The sequence below is a fragment of the Myotis nattereri genome (genome assembly GCF_964212035.1).
Source record: "Myotis nattereri genome assembly, chromosome: 6".
Lineage (NCBI taxonomy): Eukaryota > Metazoa > Chordata > Mammalia > Chiroptera > Vespertilionidae > Myotis > Myotis nattereri.
The window spans coordinates 59,573,756-59,594,005 of NC_138081.1; the positions used below are offsets into that span (position 1 = coordinate 59,573,756).

General features: G+C 45.1%; 1 protein-coding gene across 1 annotated transcript in view; it reads right to left on the bottom strand.

Moving 5' to 3' along the window:
- PREP (prolyl endopeptidase) overlaps positions 1 to 20,250 on the bottom strand; it is a 110,220-nt gene that overhangs the window by 36,332 nt on the left and 53,638 nt on the right. Inside the window, exons 8-10 of the mRNA XM_081094882.1 lie at positions 15,915 to 16,106; positions 10,937 to 11,134; positions 5,383 to 5,486 (exon numbers count right to left, since the gene is read on the bottom strand). Of these exons, the coding sequence (XP_080951008.1) occupies positions 5,383 to 5,486; positions 10,937 to 11,134; positions 15,915 to 16,106 (494 nt within the window). The remainder of the gene's footprint in view (positions 1 to 5,382; positions 5,487 to 10,936; positions 11,135 to 15,914; positions 16,107 to 20,250) is intronic.

Sequence of the window (20,250 nt, forward strand, 5' to 3'; positions counted from 1 at the left end):
AATCAATAAAATATATTTTTTAAAAATCTCACTACTAAATAAAAAAGATCAATCCAAGGAGTTGAGTTGATATACAGAACAATATTAGGTAATGAACATGGGTTGATAAATTATAAATGGCAACATTTTGTAAAGGAGGCTGCGTGTGAAATTCGTGAGCAAGTGTCTGCCTTCCCTAACTTCAGAAGCTGGTCTCAAAGACAAAGGCCTTGAAACAGTTTAGTGCAGTGGTTCCCAAACTTATTTGGCCTACCGCCCCCTTTCCAGAAAAAAAATATTAGCGCCCCCTGGAAATTAATTTTTTTTAAATTTTAATAGCAATTAAACAGAAAGATATATGTATTAATGTTTCTACCTTTTTCATAAAATATAGTAAAGAAAGGTGTAAATTAGAAACATTGAAGTTTGAAATTATGAAACTATTTATTGAACTCAGAATAGAAAGGCAATACAAAAAAAGTTAAAACAAATGCACCTGTGGCCGTCACCGCGCCCCCCCTGGATCGCTGCAGCGCCCACCAGGGGGCGGCAGCGCCCACTTTGGGAATCCCTGGTTTAGTGCTTACTGTTCTTAGCACAACAATGCAACTTAGTTCACAAGGAATTCTGGCAACTCTTTATCTGAGCATGAATAGGGGCTTTTGAAAAATAAGGCTTTAAGAAAGCTTGTCATTTTAGGGCTAAATTTTAATAGAATGTGAAAGTTTGAATCCTTACACTTACTTGTTTAAATAAAACCTAAAAATTACTGATTGGTTCTAAACGCTTTTATGGAAAAGCTAATTTGTAACAAAATCTTGGCACTGAGTGCGAAGGCTCCATAGTTTTTGAGCAAAGCATACAGGGCAACGGGGAGAGGGCCCAACATTAACGACAGCAGGCGTTTTCTCTTCCTCTTCTTGGCGGGCAGCGGGCAGAGAACGGCTCGAACACTGTTTTGAGGCCTCGCTGTGTGAGAGCCGCCGAGCACTCCCGGCATTTTACAGCACCGAGCTCCTTGGCCATGGCTAAACCCTGCGGGTAGGTGGTGGGTGTCAGCTTCTTCTCCCTCAGTTTCTCAATCGTGTCTTTATCATCCCTAAGATCAAGCCTGGTTCCCACCAGGAGGATGGGAGTGTTGGGGCAATGGTGTCGAACTTCAGGTACCACTTTGCACAAATGTTCTCACATGATGCAGGACTCACAAGAGAAAAGCACCACAGTGGGGCTATATTTTCCAGGAAATACACTGGTAGTATCACTGATCAGTAGGCAAGTTATACCTACACCTCAAAATTCTATTTCTGATACAGATCAATTTTCTACCCACAGCTGCCGTCAGGAATGGATAAAGGCTATGTAGAGCGCAGCTTTGCTCTGCTGTCAGCAAAATACGATACCATATCCTTCACCCCTGCCCCACCCCCGCCCCACTCAAGGTGCTCTGGGCCCTGCCTGCGTGTAGGTCACACTAAGCGCACCCTCTGTGGCTGCTGTAGCTGCCTGTTTCTCCGCCCCTCCCTCCCCCTCTCTTGGGCACGGTCTGCTACCAGCTACACCGCCAGGCAGACGCGCAGCGTCTTCACCACTACTACCGGCACTGCCCAGCCAGGCAGGGTCATCGGTGCTGCAGTACGTGCTTCAACACGGCCACGGTGCCTCACCGACTGTAAAAGGGAATGCACAGCCCGGGAGAGTCTTTTTAAATTACATACGGAATAAACATAAACACCAGGGTCGTGTGGAATCGGAAGTGGCATCACCCTAACGTGAGTGAAAACAAAAACAGAGTATCTGTTTCTCAAAACGCGGTGGCTCCTTTCACACGCCGTCAGCATGCTTTCCATTCATACGCAGGTCCCTCTGGAGGGCAGCTTTTACAGCGGTCCGTCACTGTCGGCCAACACGGCCGAGAGCCTGATCAAAATGCGAGGACATCTGTCACACTCACGTCTGATGTCCGAGCTCCGCTGCCCACTCAGATCTCAACCACGGCGACACGGATGTTCAGTGAAACTAGTCTGTGGTGCTGTGCATTCCAAAGGCACCTTTACACATGGACAGATTCTGTTTTAACGACTCAGCGCAGTATGTGTGATGTGTACCATCGATAGATATGAAAATCTCCTGTGGGTATTATACACGGGCACAGCTTTGTTTTCTAAAACACGGAAGTGAGGAGCAGCGCATTCAGACTGTAAACCAATGTGTTCTGTCCAGGTACCAACTCTCTGAATATTTACCATGAACTTTCTCCCCGAGTGCAGCAGTACAAATAAAAGGTTGTAAGTGTCTGTGCAGCCAGGGAAGTTCTCACTGTGAAGTAAAGAGTTGGACACAGAGGAATTCAGGGAGTTTTACTATGACACGGGCAACTGGCATCACCCAAGCGCCTTTCCTCTCCATTTTCCCCTGGAGACTGCAGGCTGCTACCTATGTCCGCGGGGCAGAGAGATTCCTACTCCACACAAGCGCTTGCTCGGCTGCAAAGTTTTATCTTTCCCTTTGTAACTGGAAACAATACACATTAGGTGACGGGTCTCTCTGTGCAGCACCTGTGAGCATCACCAGTGTTATCAGAACAGGAAACAACAGCGACTAGTACTTGACAGGAGGGACGATCCCAACCACCCGCACTGAGAAGAGTTTCGTCCTGGTAAGAAGCTGCCTCCCTGACAGCTGTCACCATTCCAAGTCCCCTCCCCTCCCTGAACGCCAAAGGAAACTGCACAGGGGGGCAGTTTGGTGTGGGAAGATGGAGAAGATAATTTGTTTTTTTAATCTAGACCTGAGGGGCTGGGTAGCAGATATGAGCAGGAGACAGGGGGTCTCTTGTAGGCAGCTCTGCCCAGTTCTAGGGCAGAAGATGCCACTATTCCCGGGCATCCCTGCCACTGCTGATCTCCGAGGCAATGAGGTGCGCGCACACACATCCACGCCCTGGGGACCAGGCGAGGACTAGAAGTAGGCCCTGAGATGGCCAAATGTTACAGGTGACAGGGACACATGGTCTACACGTGGAGAAAAGGAAAAACAGCAAAGAATGACAGCCTAAAATACAGGACTAGGCTGAAATGGATATGGAAGACTGAAAGTCTGTTATATTTATTGCCAATACTAACTGGAAAAAAAAATCATTTTATTCTATGTGCCAGACACTTATTATACATCTTCTCATATAATCCTACAGGAATCCTGCAAAGTAGATACTATCTGTATTTTACAGCTGAAAAAATGGTGGTGGAAAGGTTAAGTGACTCGCCCAATGTCGCCCGACCAGGAAATGCAGATGTTAGGCCTGATGTGGCTTCATGACAAAGGCCCTATGCATCTCCTGAGAACATTCTGAGCTTATGAATCCTACTTATACAGACCAGAGAGCAGCTCACTTTTTCTTTGAGGGCTGTGTTAAGTGTTTAGGCTGTGTGTGCCGTACAGTCTCTGTTGCACCCACCCAGGTAAAGCGAGAAACAGCCACAGAGACTAGGTAAACAAATGGGCATGGACGTTCTCCAGCAACCGGAGGCCAGTCCGCCAGCTCCAGATACAGCTCAGGGGTTGGCAAACGCAGAGCTGGGCCAGATCCGGCCCACAGCTGGTTTTTGTAAACAAAGCTTTATTTCTTTTATCATCAAGATCTAGCCCAGCATCTAGACCAGCGGTTCTCAGCCTGTGGGTCGCGACCTCTTTGGCGGTCGAACGACCCTTTCACAGGGGTCGCCTAAGACCATCCTGCATATCAGATATATTTTTTTTTAAATATATTTTATTGATTTTTTTTACAGAGAGGAAGGGAGAGAGACAGAGAGTTAGAAACATCGATGAGAGAGAAACATCGACCAGCTGCCTCCTGCACATCTCCTACAGGGGAGGTGCCCGCAACCCAGGCACATGCCCCCGACCGGAACCGAACCCGGGACCCTTCAGTCCGCAGGCCGACGCTCTACCCACTGAGCCAAACCGGTTTCGGCATCAGATATTTACATTACGATTCATAACAGCAGCAACATTACAGTTATGAAGTAGCAATGAGAATAATTTAATGGTTGGGTCACAACATGAGGAACTGTATTTAAAGGGCCAGAAGGCTGAGAACCACTGCTCTAGACTATTTCTAGACAGTGAAGAGTAACGGGCCGAGCTCAAATAACGCCCTCGTTGCACAGAAACACTCTCAGGAGCATCGGTGCGCTTTGTTGTAACCTTCCTTCATTCCTAACTTCCTAGTCTGCGGTCAGTGGGGTCCAGCCCTCCAGGTGGGAGAGCCCTGATAAACACCTGGTGCCCGAGTCACCTCTCACTGCGAAGGGGCAGGGCCATTCTGCGCCATCGACCGATAAGTGATTCAGTTTCTGGGAGGCGTAGGACCTTGGGCAGCTGAATAGATAAAAAATGGAGATTCTTAACCTAAAAAGATGGTGACCACAGATTGAGTTTGTGGTGCCATGACAATGAACTGGTTAACTCACCCATTCTAATATTCTATGTTAATCCTCACCTGAGAATATTTTTCCATTGTTTTTGTTTGTTTGTTTTAAGAGAGAGTGAAAGGGAGGAGGAGAGACAGAGAGAAACATCAATGTGAGAGAGAAACATCAATTGGCTGCCTCCTGCGCAGGCTCGACGAGGGCCATGTGGGGATGGAGCCTGCAACTGAGACAGGTGCCCTTGACTGGAATTGAACCTGGGCCCTTCAGTCTGCAGGCTGACACTTTATCCACTGAGCCAAACCAGCTAGGGCAGTGGTCGGCAAACTGTGGCTCGCGAGCCACATGCGGCTCTTTGGCCCCTCTTCCACAAAATACCACGTGGGGGTGCGCACGTACAGTGCGATTGAAACTTCGTGGCCCAGACGCAGAAGTCGGTATTTTGTGGAAGAGCCACACTCAAGGGGCCAAAGAGCCACATGTGGCTCGTGAGCCGCAGTTTGCCGACCACTGGGCTAGGGCATGCTAATATTTTATGGTGTGCCCACTCTGTGCCAGGCAGAAACACATATGAAATTCAGACTGAAAAGACTTATAGCACCTGAGTAAATACTTCACATAGTGCAAATCTATGTTGCTATTTATGACACCATAAGACTTGAGCCAGAACACAAACCACTGCAAGCAAACAGACTAACACAGACAAACTGTGTTGCTTTGATAGCTACCGTAGTGAGATCCCCCAGACAAGGGACTTTGGCTTCTTGTCAAGAGTTGCAGCTATGGGAGAACTTGTAAGATCTGGGAGGACAGAAGCCATCCTGGCTCAGTGCCCAGACCCGGGAACTCCGAAAGGATCTGTCATCCGTATTTCTGTGGATCACCTCCACAGCTCCTGACGAGCTGGGCCGGGAAGGCCCAGCTTAGAAGTCAGATTTTCTAACTCGCATTATCAAGAGCAAACACTCCTCCATACCTGGACGGTCTGGTAATCGGAAGCATCGATTCCTTTCACAGTCACCTCTCGGAAGACTCTTGGCTCCAGCTCCTCTTTGGTGAGATCACAGTGATAAATGATGCCTAGAAGGAAGCGGAAGTCTACGTTTAGTCCACGAACACACCAGACACAGGGGGACAAGGATCACAAAGCATAATCAGATGCCATGAGGAGCGGGAGGAGCATCGGAGCATGAGAAGAGGGAAGAGCTAACTGTGGAAATGTAACAGGTCTGCTCCACACCAAGTCACGTAGGAGCACAGGCAAAATAACATGGGAAATTTCACACAGGGCCGTTATGTCTGAGAGCCGATTACGACGGAAAAGACAAATGAGTGCCCCAAAGTCAAGAGCCAGTCAGGGGTCTCTTGATGGCAATCTGGGGCTCTTGCTACCTATCCGCCACCCACTCATTCACGGACACACAGGTGGACAGCAATCAGGGACCAGAGATGATCGGGGAGCCATTCTCAAATTTGCTTTACCATTTTGATTACCCCAGTAATTGTGCATAACACAAATTGAAAAATATGCACCAAGATTTCCAGCTTATTTAACCACTAATTAAAATTCTATTTCCTGAATTTAATGCTGACATTTAACAACTAAATCGGAGGAACAATAACTAGGACAAGTCCCACTGTTTGAGAAAAACAGCACCGCTGTGGTTTATGAAACAGAATTAGTCATCCAGAATGGCTGGTGTGGAAACAGCCCTCCCACGGGATACTTTACACATACACTGTCAGATATATGGAAAATCTGCTCAGTGATCCCCATGCTTGCTGGAAAACCAGAAACCAAACGGTGCTCCCACAGGACACATTCTAAATGACTGATCTGGAGTGAAACCGTGGCTTGCGTTCTTCTCAACTCCTCTGTGCATGTTCTCCGCTAACAGTTGAGAAACATACTCTGCCCCCCACTGGCAAAGAGAAGTACATTTAGATTCCTTAACAGCATGACTGCTAATCCTGACGAATGCTATCCCAATCATCACGCTTACAGACACAGTGTGTGAAGGCACGATCACAGGGTGTATGATTAACATCAACAGCGGGGAGATAAGTAACATGATTCAAGTATTGGCTTTCTTCGGTATGAAGTATAACTTAAATACTTCCACGCTGCACTCTGGGCAGACGCTGAATTTTCCTAGATGAATGTCATCTTGAGGGAAGTGTCTATCTTCAGATTTACGTGAATTGTGGAAAAGCTTCTTGTTCAGTACCTGCTCCCCTCTTTCCCAAAATACACAAACCACCTGAATCTTTGAAGAAAAAGCACACCAAACCACCAAACAACTACAAATAGAGATGGCAGACCAAGCACGTACCCCGTGAGCAGCTGACTCGCCCTGGCATCACCGCTACCTCTAGTGCAGGGACTGCCAGGGACCCGGGAGCCAGGACTCCCAGTGCTGACAGTTACCGGGCCAGTGAGCTTAGACAGCCACCAAAGGACTAGAAATGCACATTCCCTAGTGAAATAAATGAATAGAAAATACACTCTAAATGCCTGTTTATCCAGAAAAAAGAAATTCAGACACTCAATCCTCTAAGAGTGGAGTGAAGTAAGTATACCACAGGGGCTGGCTACTGCCTGATCCCTATTCTTCTGTCTTCTGGGAAGAGGCTGTGTTAACCCTGAAGGTACCACTACTTAATATAGTTAGCTGATCAATACTTTCTATTTACATATTCGCACATTCACACTGTAATGTAAATCCTTATAATGTAACGATGTTTGGTGTCCAAGTACAAGTGAAGGTGGGGTTTGGAGAAATCCTAGATTCATGAACCAGAAAGGACTGGTTAGGTGATCTCTAGGAAATCAATTCCAGAATTTAAGGGTGAAAGAGAGATTTGGTATATGGGAGTCCCTTAAGGTGTCTGGACTTGAGGAGATGGGTCACTGATGAAAACAAGGCAGGGCTGGTCAGCTGGGATATTCCTGCTATAATCTGAAATAAATGTACAGAGGTGAAAGAAATGGGAGTTAGGAAAAGGGGTAACTCTATGAGAAACTGTGAAAGAAGAATCAGAAGGATAAGAAAGACTGGATATGTAAAGAAAAGGCAAAAGAACTTTGCAAAAGGTGACCCACGTAGAGACTGCTTTGTCTGATTGAGTTTGGGTTTTAGGGTTTTTAAAAGAAAAAAATAAATAAAAACTAAAACAAGTCTCTTTAAAAAATTTGTGCTCCTTGGTATTTTCTTAACAGAGTTGAAAATGTATTTATGTCCCCACAAAAGCTTGCTCATGGATGTTTACAGCAGCTTTATTCACGATTGCCAAAACTTAGAAGCAACCAAGAGGTCCTTCAGTAGGTGAATGTGTAAATGGACGATGCCACATCCAGAAAATGGAATATTATTCAGTGCTAAAGAGTAATAAAGACACGGAGTATCCTGAAATGCCTATTACTAAATGAAAGAAGCCAATCTGATAAGAAGCCAATACTGTGTGATTCCAACGATATGACATTCTGGAAAAGGCACAATTAAGGGGACAATAAAATAAACAGTGGCTGCCAAGGGTTGGGACATGGGGTGGGTTGAAACAGCAGAGCACAGAGGATTTTTAGGGGAGTGAAAGCATTTTGTAGGCTACCATAATGATGGATGCATGTCACTGTACACTTCTCCAAACCCACAGAAAGTACAACACTAAGAGTGAATCCTAAGGTAAGTTATAGACTTGGGGTGATCATGATGTGTCAGTGTAGGTTTATCAGCTGTATAACAAATGTAATACCCTTGGAGGGGTGTTGATGGTGGGAGAGACTATGCATGTGCAGGGGCAGGGATTATATGGTAAATCTCTGTACCTTGCCCTTAATTTTGCTGTGAACCTAAATCTGCTCTAAAATTCTTAACACATTTCGTACCGCTCAGGAGTTTTCTCCTGTTTCGCGCGCCATCTGTTAAGGACTGCTCACGAGTGTTCTCGTTTTTCACGCCCATGGAAAAAGGAGTGAATCTAGATACTTAGGTAAATTTTGTTTGGTCCCTCTTCATAGAGGAAAATGTTTTACGTAGTACCATACGTTAAAAAAGTACTAGGAACTTTTTAATTGTTTAATTGTTTTTGTAAATAAAAATGTTATAATTATTGAAAAACAACACCTAAAGTGCATTATGATGATTTAAATAACGTGCAGTTTGCCCAAAACGTGCGGTCCCTGGCGTATGTCTTAAGAGATTTCTATGCGGTACACAATGTGTTAATATATATATATATATATATATATATATATATATTTGCCTTTCCCAAACGGTTTGAGAAGGTTCTTTAATTTCTGGTTCCCAGAGCCATGCTCTGCTGTATAGGATTTTTACAACGTGCAAGTCTGTCTGGAGCTCACCTTAGACAACCCGCCGAGGTTTCCTGAGTACAGAATTAATCGGCTCGACAGCTAAGTGGTTCGAGCCACAGGGAATAAGAGCCTTGTCCGTCACGTGGCCCAGGCCGCCTGTTTTCTCCCAGGTGTGACTCAGGATACCAAACTCCTCAATGGCTTGGGCATAAGGCACGTCTGCACTAGGCACCTCCTTGGGGACCACAGCCAGCTGTGGCCTGCACCTGCCAGGTGGATCACACGTCCACAGCAGCTGGAGCAGCAGCGACTTTGGGCCCCGGGGCTTTGCTTCTAATTTAGTCAGCTGTCGTGGACAGCCAACCTTCAGAGGCCGGAGCGAGACGGCCTTTAAGGTGATATACACATGCTGACAATTAATTACATGGCCATTCTTACATCTGGACCAAAAGGCCTGAGTCTGGAAGTCCTGTTCTTTGGTTTTAGATATCAAATTGCATTAAGGAGAGAAAAAAACAAAGCTGGAGGCAAAATGAAGAAGAAGAGGAACAAAGCATGACAGCCGCAAATGAAAGCTTGTTCAGAAGCGGCCTGGCACTGCAGAACGAAGAACACGCTTCTCTTTTCAACCTTCACAGCCACGGTCACGGATAACATTTCACTGCTTGGCACAGAACCCACCATTCTGCACTGGGACAATGAGTTCTTTCTTCCCCAGTAATGACGACTTTGTTTCTGTAATAAATGGCCACGTGGGGTCATGGAAGGGGGTTTACGGGCCTCTGGTGACTCTGGCTTTTATTAAGTGTAGGTGAGTCACCCTCTACCCTGTTCTTCTCAGCCCTTTATCCATTCGTTTCAACTATGCGATTTTCCAATGTTAAACTTCTAGAACCGCTGTGACCTGAGTGAATGAACTGTGGGCCCTGCAGCAGTGGGTTGGGAATGGCTGTTCTGGAGGAAACTGGCTGTTCTTGGTTCCTGTCCATTAGCTGCCACTGTACCTCAGTACCAGGGGAGAGAGGTGAGGCACAGGACACCCGTCCGTCCCTGACTCCTGGCCCTGGTTTCCACATCCTTGTGGGCACTTTTCCTGGGCCCCCTAGATCTTCCGAAAGGCACATGGGAAAGTAAAGCTTACTAGGTGTGCCATCAGACCTACTTACAGAACAGCACTCTGGATTTTAATAACCCTGAGAGCAACCTGCCAGATGATAAGGTTCCTATGAATGGCTTGCTCTGTGACTTTGAGGTGCAAAAAAAAAAAAAAGAAGTATGAGGCATCACCATCATCTGGCCAAACCCCAGAGCCAAGTCAGTACCTGCCCAGCTCTCCCCTGTTTGCTGTACTTGCCAAGGATAAAACTATTGCAACAAAACTGGGTAGGACCAAAAGGGCTATGGAGGAACTTGAAAACGAACAAGGAAACGTGCACAAACTTTTTCAGCCAGACTGATCTCAGGATAGGGCCTGCTCGGTCCAAGGCAAACTGCCAACTGAACCAGGCTCCTGGGACAAGTCGGAGTACATGTATGGCTTCGGCAATTGCAAAAAACAGCCAAGGGGAGAAGCAAACAAAACCAAAACAAAGCAAAAGAGAGTGACCGACTTTTTAAAAGTAAAAAAGATAGCTATGTTGACTTTGGGTAAAATTAACTACATGAAATTTACATGAAAAGTAAAACTACAATTGATGGGCATTTTTTTCTTTATATTAGACCAAATAAGTTTTTTTCTATATGATGCAAGACTATATTTTTAGACTTATCTTTATTCAGTTCAACAACTGCAGGATCTATTCTTAGTTTATTCTCGAAAACAATTGTAATGTCAGATGTGAGTACAGATTTTTATTTTAAGCTTTTCGTTCTGTGCACTGTGACTGCCCTGGTCCATTCAGACCAAGGCTGAATCTAAGATTATATGTGCTCCTGCGGATTTTTTTCATCAACCTAGAACAACAGTTGGTCCTGTCCCCAGAACAGAGACTCAGGACTCAGGACTCAGGACACAAGATTAATGACGGTACAGTTTCGGCGGCTGCATTTCCCTTGGTTCTGAGCGTCTGTTTTTCTGTTTTACTCCCATTAAGTGATGTGGCTGTAATACAGCATATGTGATTTTCAACTTCATAGCATTATATTCCCATTTCCCCAAAGACACCCAAACACTGGTCTGGTTTTGGGACTGAGCCGCACTGGTGGGGAGACTCACCTGGAGACAGGAAGGAAGTGAACTGGTAAAAGATCTCGGTGTCCTTCTTCTGCCCGCTGTAGCCCACGATGCTGCCCACCTCGAGCGGGAAGGTCTTCAGGAGGGCGCCTGTGGCCAGGTCGTGGAGCTGCAGCGTGTTCTTCACGTCGTGGAGGTAGCACAACACCAGAAAGTTAGCCCTGACGCAGGCTACCCATTCTGAAAAGACAAGAACAGACAAAGCCTCAGGGGGTTTTGCAAAGGCGAGGACGGCACACCGATGTCGCTGGACAGTAGTTCTGGAGCTCCAGGGTGCTATGCAGCAGTGCGCCTGGCAAGGTGACTGTACAACTGCTTTTCATCATTCACCTAGCGTCCAGCATATTCTCTTAATAGTGACTGTCACTGTGGTGTCTAGAGGAAACAAAATACTCTCCACCCTGGGCCAGGGGCTGCGATTACCCGGATAATGTGTGTCCTATACATAACCTGCCTACCTACTCTGTGTTCAATATCACGCTACAGGAAATACAAGAAAGAAACAGCAAAAACAAATCAAAATCCATTTCCGTCAGGGTTGTTTATTCGGCAAAAATGTATCAAGCCTTTGGAACATTCCAGGTCCTCTGCAAGGTGCCGGGAGACCAGCAGGAAGATGATGGCACCTCTGCCCTTAAGATACAACCACGTAAAAACACAGCTAGTAATGGGCAAGCAAAGGTGAGGCACCGGCTGGCTGCAGACCCAAAACAGTGAGAGCCTTTCAGCAAGTGCTGAATTGAGTCTCGAGCACAGGCCAGAGCTAGGAATGAGGAGAGAGAAAAGGAATGAGAATGAACCAATGAATGCACAGCAGGAAGGGAGGGAGGGGAGGGAGGGAAGGAGCTAATAAAACAGGTGAGAGGTCTGTTTTTAAGAAGAAAAAGGTTGTCCAGTCTGGGGGTGAGTGGCGATGGTGGTCTGAAGGGGGCTTCAGTGAGCTGAGTAGGAGCGGAGTGTAGGTCAGACTTGGCAGTTACTGAGGAGCTACTGTTTGGATAAAGGGGATACAAATAGAGATGACATCCACGAAGGATACAGAACAAAGAGATGCACAGGGATGGAGGGGAGACCAGGAAGAACACACCTGCAGAAAGCCAGGGAAATCACACCAGTGTGGGTCAAGTCTGGAGATGTAAGAAAATAAATGAAAGGAAAAAAAATAAAAAAATAAAAAATAAATGAAAGGCAAGTTCCCCCCCAAAATCCCAGGGCTTGGTGATCGTGGGGAAATGGGAAGTCAGGTAGAGAGATGAGTCCTCCTCACTCCCAGGGTTGCAACGTCAGAATCGGTATGGTCCTGCGGCAGCACTGGGAGAGTGCAGGGGGGCGAAAAAAACAGAAGGGCAGGCACAGAGCACAATCTGTTTCGTTCTGGACAAGATGAGCCTAAGGCAGTGGTCGGCAAACCGTGGCTCGCGAGCCACATGCGGGTCTTTGGCCCCTTGAGTGTGGCTCTTCCACAAAATACCATGTGCGGGCGCACACGTACAGTGAGACTGAAACTCCGTGGCCCATGCGCAGAAGTCAGTTTTCGGCCTGGGCGAGTCTATTTTGAAGAAGTGGCATTAGAAGAAGTGGGGGGTGTCGATCAGTTGGGCGGGCGGAGGGATACACAGTGCAGGGAGGCGCGCACAATTCACGCACGAGCTGAGGATGGGAGAGTTGGAAGGGGTCGACCTCAGCGAACGTACCTCAATCAGATTGAGGATGTTTTTAGCAAAGGCCAGCTTAGGAGAACCCTAATTAAGTTAATAACAATGTAACTACCTATATAGTTTACGTTTAAAAAATTTGGTTCTCAAAAGAAATTTCAATTGTTGTACTATTGATATTTGGCTCTGTTGACTAATGAGTTTGCCGACCACTGGCCTAAGGGAAGGCCAGGCTGTCCAGAGGGAGAGATGCTGTTATGAATGGACAGATGCAACGACAGGACTGCAGGTAACAGCTCCAACACGGGGACAAGCCTTTCTTGGGTTTCAGGGGGAAGTGAATTTTAAATTCATTTTTATTATTAATACTTTTCATCTTCACCCGAGGGTATTTGTCCATTGACTTTTAGAGAGAATGGAAGGGAAAGGGAGAGACAGGGAGAGAGAAACATCGATGTGAGAGAGATTCGTAGATTGGTTGCCCTTGTCCAGAGTTGAACCTGGACCCTTCAGTCCACCAGCGTCTAATGCTCTATCCACGAAGCCAAACCAGCTAGGGCCACATGCTCATTTTTTAAAACCCATGGAACTAGTAGTTCACGCTTGTAACATTACCAGCTATCAGCACGAGCCAGGCGTCGTCAGAGGGAGCTCCGAGGACCACCAGAGCTCCCATCCGGTTGGGAGCAGCAAACCCTTCCTTCAGGTCAGACACAAAGAACTTTCCCAGCCACAAGCCAGGTGCTCCTTCTCCAATGCGTTTTTTTTTTGTTTTGTTTTGTTTTGTTTTTTTACAAAAGTGCCTCAATCAAGTAATCTATTTCATGCAGCCTTAATGTTTTACAGAAAGTAGAGAGGAAAAACAGAAGTAAATTACTTGTCAAGGAATCCTTGGTGTTAACTGCAAGCACATCAGAATTATACAACAGACAAAGCGAAGAAGAAAGGACAAGGAGATTTGCAGGCGCCATCAATAACAGCTCTGACTTTATGGCTGTGCTTTATGACTCATCTCTAGTTTTTATTCTCAACTGGGCATTCTGTGCTAATGATAGATAGCAAATTCAACTGCGCTTCCCTCGGATTGATGAGTTCCAGGGAATATTGAAGGTTTCCCCTTTCCAGTCCAAGGAACTTCTAATCTTCCAGAGGAAGGTTATAAAAATATATCACCCCCACGTCTCGAAGCAGCGATTTGCATTTCATTAGGTCCACAAGTGAAATAGGATGTCACCTTAAGGCACAGCCAAGCCACTTTTAGGGGGGCTTTAAACGGCAGAAAAGTCACATGCTTTGGGAAACAGGTCTCTGAGAGCTCCCCATTGAAGAATCACGGACCCAACCTGCCCTGCATCTGAAAACCACCCAGGACGCCCTGCAGGAAGGCTGGTGCTACCAAAGTCTCACTTGGACCTGCCAACATGAGGCCAGTTCACGGGGCACTTAAGAGGCACTAAATGCCCGGCTCTTACCACCCTTAGGGGGCACATTCTGTCTCAATTTGCACAGAAGCCACCAGGCAACCAGAATCACTACACACCCAGTTCCTCACAGGAAGTTGTTGAAGGAAATGGCCAAAAACCTGTTTCTTGACCCCTCATCCAAATATAAATGAGGGCACGGAGTGAATGGAAGGTTCTGGAGAGACAAGCGAAGGGATTTCCTTGGAGAAAGCCCCGTCATGCTGTAAGCCCCCCTCCCCACTGGGGAGACAGCACTGCTGTCCAATCCAACGCGCGAGGCTAAAGGGATCGGGACTGGGGCAGCTGGAAGGCAGGAGAAGGGGGACGAGTACTTCAGGGAGAGCTCGGATGGGCCGCTGCCTTGGAGGTGCAGATGTGGGTTTTGTAAGAAAGAGCAAGCATGAGGTCCTCTAGGGTCCTGGCCAACACACCTGCCTGCAGGGCTGTGGAGACCTCAGTACCGAAGAGAGTGAGAGGTGCAGCCAGATGCCCAGGGGCTGGGCAGAATCTCGAGCAAAGACCTAGAGCAGTGCTTCCTCCTGGGCCAAGGTACATGCAGCAGAAGGGCCCAGAGGGAGTGCCCCTGGGCTGCAATCCCTGAGGCAGTCAGCGTAACCATCTGACCACCTTTTCCCTCTACCTATGACACAAGGCCAGTTTAAGTGCCTGCCAGGCGCAGAGCGCACGGCCTTGGGCCAGGAGGGAGAGTCCCTCACTTTTCCAGGACTGTTCAGCTGAGACAGGAATACTATGCAGATATCGAAAGGATTTATTTTCCTAATTATATACCTTACACCTTCCCATTTTGAGGTGGCCCTCGCTTTTATACCCACTGAACCCATTAGCAGAAGTTCACCTCCAACCAGTAAATTCTTCATTAACTTGAAGATAACCGGACTCTTCTTTTGTGTAAAAAAACTTATAGCAAAATTAGTGAGTCTCATTCTAATCAAATCCAGCTTTCAGGCAATAAACCATTTATAACGCAGCATACCATTTGGGAACATCACAGAGAAAATGAATGAGGGAACTTAAGGGCACCCTGAAACAGGATGGAAACAGAGGTGAGATTCCTAAAAGGCTAATGGAGCTCAGGGCACACAGCAGCAACTGCACTGGATTTCAATTCAATCTGAAAATAGTTTACTCCTTTTCTAATAAGAGGACTGAAAACCACCCTACAATCTCTAATAGGTATAATACAAACAGCCAAAGGTTATTCAAAAGCAAAAAGCTACGGCTTTTGAATCCAAACGGTTTAAAAATTAAACGTAAGTGATTATTATACTAGAGGCCTGGTGCACAAATTCGTGCATGGGTGGGGTCCCTTGGCCTGGCAAGTGATCGGGGCCTTGGGCCGTCTCACCCAGTCCCGATACCGATCAGGGCTGGTGGGGGCCAGCCGGCTGGGGAGAGCGTGTCCAGCCCTCTCACCCAGTCCTGATTCGCTGGACCCCAGCAGCAAGCTAAACTACCAGTCAGAGCGTCTGCCCCCTGGTCGTCAGTACAGTCGTAGTGACTGGTTGGACATAGCATATTAGGCTTTTATTATACAGGATTATTACACAAAGAAAACTAATATTTTTTTTAAAAAAGCACCACCTAGAAAGTCTGGATTCATATCTTCACAGTGATTAGGATGGCCCTGCATAATATTGTAGTCACCACAAAGACGTCCTGCAGTGCAAACCTGGTGGCACTGTTTAGATACTTCATGCCCAGAGCTCAGAGGCTGAAGGTTCTTTACCTTGTAGTGGGCCACCAGAGGACGAGAGGCAGACCAATCTGCTGACGTGCTCACCCAACATGAAAGCACCGCTCTCAAGCAGCATGCAGTCTTACCCAAGACATCCTTCTCGTGCTCAGGAACCAGCACCTTCCACTTCGACTCCTCGGGATCCGTGAAGTCGATGTTGATGAGGCGATAGTTGGGAGAATGGCGATTGGTCTTGAATGTGAACACTGTGCCCTCGTTCGTCACGTAGTCATATTCTCCTTCAAAGTTGTCGATCAGTTTCACCCACTTCAGGATTCCTGGTGAGAGACCAAGCATCCTGTCACCTCTCCAGTGCTTAAAAGGGTGTGGTTTGTGCATGGGGAAGAGAGGGCAGATCTTATCTGTCTATAGAAAAAGTAGACACAATATTTGGAAGATCTAAGGTCTGAGAAAGAGCGAGGACAATGGGCACATTTTAAGGTTTTAAAACATGTGAAGGAATTCCACCCCCCTCCCCCCGAAAAGCCTGGTAGATGTGAACGTTGCCCCACGGAAACTGGGGGATCCTCCTCCACCTGAGCCTTCCGAAACTGGAGCACCTCTCTCTACCTCTACTGCCCTCACACCGGCCACGTCTTCACCAATTCCCGCTGGGTCTATTTCAGGGGCTCTCAACCGCGGTCATTCCACCACCGTGCGGGACATTCAGCAATGTGTGCAGGCGTGGTTGTCACAACTTGGAAGGGGAGAGGAGGGCTCCTATTCGAGTCCAGTGGGTGAAGGCCAGAGATACCGCTAAAGGTGCTCGGCTCACAGGACAGCCCCTACCACAAAGAATTAGGCTGCCCTGATCTGCAGATTACCTTCCCGCCTGGCCTTCCCACAGCCACTCCAGACCTTCTCAATATTAGCGGCTGTAATATTGCCACAATGCTGGAATATCCTGAACTGGTCCATGTTGGTGCCCTTCTTAAAAACGTCCCCATTACTCTTTGAATAAAATCGAATTCCTATTTATGGCTCCCTGGTCTCGCATGTCACAGTCCTTGCCCACTTAGCCAACCTCAGCTGGTTCCAACTTTCGCTGCACCTCTGCCCTCCGAGCCTTTGCTGGGCTCCTTCACACATGCCTCAAGGCGTTGTTACAGGGCATTTCCTCGGCCTGGCTCACTCTCCAATGGCCAGGCCCCTCTTATCGGTACCCAGACCATTTCTTCATGGCACTTCTCTCAAGATATGTATCTATCTGCTTGTTTATAATTTGTCTTTTCTATTCAGAAGTTAATACTTAGCACCTAAAGGAAGTGGCAGGTACTTCAAAGATGCAAAATAAAATTGGTCCTGAATGAAAGAAGGAACACTTCCCAGTCCCTTAGTGTTAAGAATTCGTCTAGAGACGGACATCACTAAAAAATATCTTAAATGTGGCTCACTATTATCATTTAAATGGCTCACCAGATGCCACTTTTAAATACCTGCTTCACAATTTATCAGTCAGGGATGTTCAGAGTACATCTCACAAGTTTCATAAACAAAGAGTTCTATGACTTCTAAACTTCTGGAAGGCAATGCCAGATCTCAGCTATTCTCCAATTAATCTCCTGGCTTCAATTTCACAGTGAAGTTACTACATTAATTTGGATAGTTCATTTATAGTCCCTGAATTTTTCAAGGCAGTTTTACATTTATTATCTCATTCATCTTTAGAGCATAATAACTTTATATAATTGGTTGTCAAATTAAAACTCATCAAGAAAAATATCCCATGATAAAAAGAGAGTGAGTTTTTTGGTCTGACAAAACTGGATTAAAACTGCAGCTCAACAATATTTAGTTGTGTGACCTTGAGCAATCTCTTTATCCCTTGATAAGCCTAGTTTTCTCAACTGTAAACTAGCACTAGCAAAAAGATTTTTAAAATATTAAAGTGACCTAGAAAACTACGATACATCTATACGATGGAATACTACGCTGCTATAAAAAAGAAGGAATTCTTACCATTTGCAATAGCACAGATGGAACTGGATAGCATTATGCTAAGTGAAATAAGCCAGTCAGAGAAAGATAAATATCACATGATCTCACTCATTTGTGGAATATGAGGAACTAAAATAGAACCAGTCATAAAAGCATAGAACAGACTGTCCAACCTATGAGGGAAGGTGGGGGGTGAAAGGGGTAAGAGATCAACCAAAGGACTTGTATGCATGCATATAAGCAAAACCAATGGACACAGATGGGGGGTGGTGGTGAGGGCACGGGGGGGAGGGGAGAGGTCAATGGGGGAAAAAGGAGATATATGTAATACTTTAAATAATAAAGAATTTTAATTAATAAAAAAAATATTCAAGTGACTACTAATACCTACCTACTCCACAACAAAACCTCAACAAATACTTTTAAATCAATAATTGAAATGAAAACTAATAATAAGATAAGCAGTTTTTAAAAACCTATCACTTTCCTACACGCTAGCAATAACCAGTTAGAAAAAAATGGGAGGACTGAGAGAAGAGTTCATTTACAACAGAAGCACAATTAATAAAATGTTTAGGAATGCACTTAACACGAAATGTGGAATCTATATGAAGAAAGCTCTAAACTTTTTCTAAGGAATCTTAAAAATAACAATAGTACATACAAATCCTAAATAACTGAAAACACACACCATATCCCTAGATGGGAAGACTCACTATTTCAAAGGCGCAAATAATCCTAGAGAAAATTTGCCAATTTAACACAATTCCAATCAAAATCCCAATGAGATTTTTAATGAACCTGACAATATCATTCTAAAGTCCAGCTGGAAGAATCGGCACAGAAGGATAATAAATATGCTTTTGATAACAGAATGAGGAGGAACTTCTTGTGCTACGATGCTCTGAACAAGCCCCCGGCCCTCCTGAAGGCAATCACCATCCTGAATGCTATGGTAATCCTATTTTTCTTTGTTCTTTTTCTGCCTTAATATGTATCCTTAAACACAATCTTACTTATTTTTGAACTTCATATATAATGAAACATACAACATGTATTCTTTTGTATCTGACTTCTTTCACTTGACATCATGTCTATGAGATTTTTCACCCTCTGGTCATTGTTATTGACTTTTAGCTAAATCCAATTGTGCTCAAAGAACATGCTCTGTCTGGTTTTAATCATTTAAAATTAGTTCAGAAAAGCTTTATGGCCTATTTTTTTTCTTAAATGACTTTTAACTGCTCCTGTATGTGACTAAAAAGAATGTGTATTTTGCAGCCTTTGGGTGTGATATGTTAAATGTCTATTAAGTCATTTGTTAATCATTGTTCAAATCTATATATTTACTGATTTAGGGGGCCACTTTTTTTTCTATCAGCTCCAGAAAAGAGCTATTAAAATGCTTCTCTATGATTGTAGATTTATCTATTTTTACCTGGATTTGTATTAATTTTTCCTCTCTGTATTTTGAAATCATGATTTTATATATACACATAGATATTTAAATAAAACTGAATTGAACCTTTTATGATTATGAAGTTTTATTTCATTTGTAATGCTTTCTTACTTTAAAGCCTATTTTGATACTAAGACAGCCATATCATTTTCATGATAACAACTTGGGCCAGTTGTCCTCTGCAGAATGGTTGGTCCCAATTATGTAGCTTATCATTTCTAAAAAGATTTATTCTTTTCCATATCTCTTAACCACTCACATGCTTTCCACCTCCTGGTGGGCTATATTCTAGTTGATTTCTTTATACTTATATTCTACTTTGTTAGTTCTCTCTTCAGCTGTGTCTAATCTTGCCTTTAATGTAATAACTGAATTTTTTAATGGTAATAATTATAGCTTTATTTGCAGAAGTTCTACTTAGTCCTCTTCCAAATCTGTTTGGTCATTTTTTATTTATTTATTTTACAGTATCTTGTTTCTTGCTTTGCTACCAAGCTTCCCGTTTATTTTTTGTAAAAGCAAAACATAGTTTATTTTAAAAGTGTATGTACTAGTTTTACTTTAGGAATCTGATTAATTCCATACTGGTGTTTCTGCTGCCTCTATTTCTCATGCTGGTAAATTTCTTCATTGCCTTTGTGATTTCTGTGAACTGACTCCCCTTGAAACATCATCTGTGGGAATTCTTACAAGCCTCAGTAGAAGTGGCACTCTTCCAGAGAAGATTGGCATTTGCCTTCTGTTTGCCTCTTGGGAGGCAACCAAACTGGGAGCACTTTAAATTAAATGCTTGGTATGAGGATTTCTGGACCTCATAGGGCCAATCAAGGCAACCTGCACACAGGTGAAGATCAGCCTTTCTCAAGTTTTAGGAGAATTGACATCCTGCCTACCCCTCCCCTTCAGCAGTGACAAGGTAAAGATGGGCAGGTTTCCTTCTTACGCCCTCCCTCCGCCTCACCCCCCAACCCTACCTCTGCTAGGTTTATTTCTCAGTCATTCTGACACTGAGGGTATCTCTCATT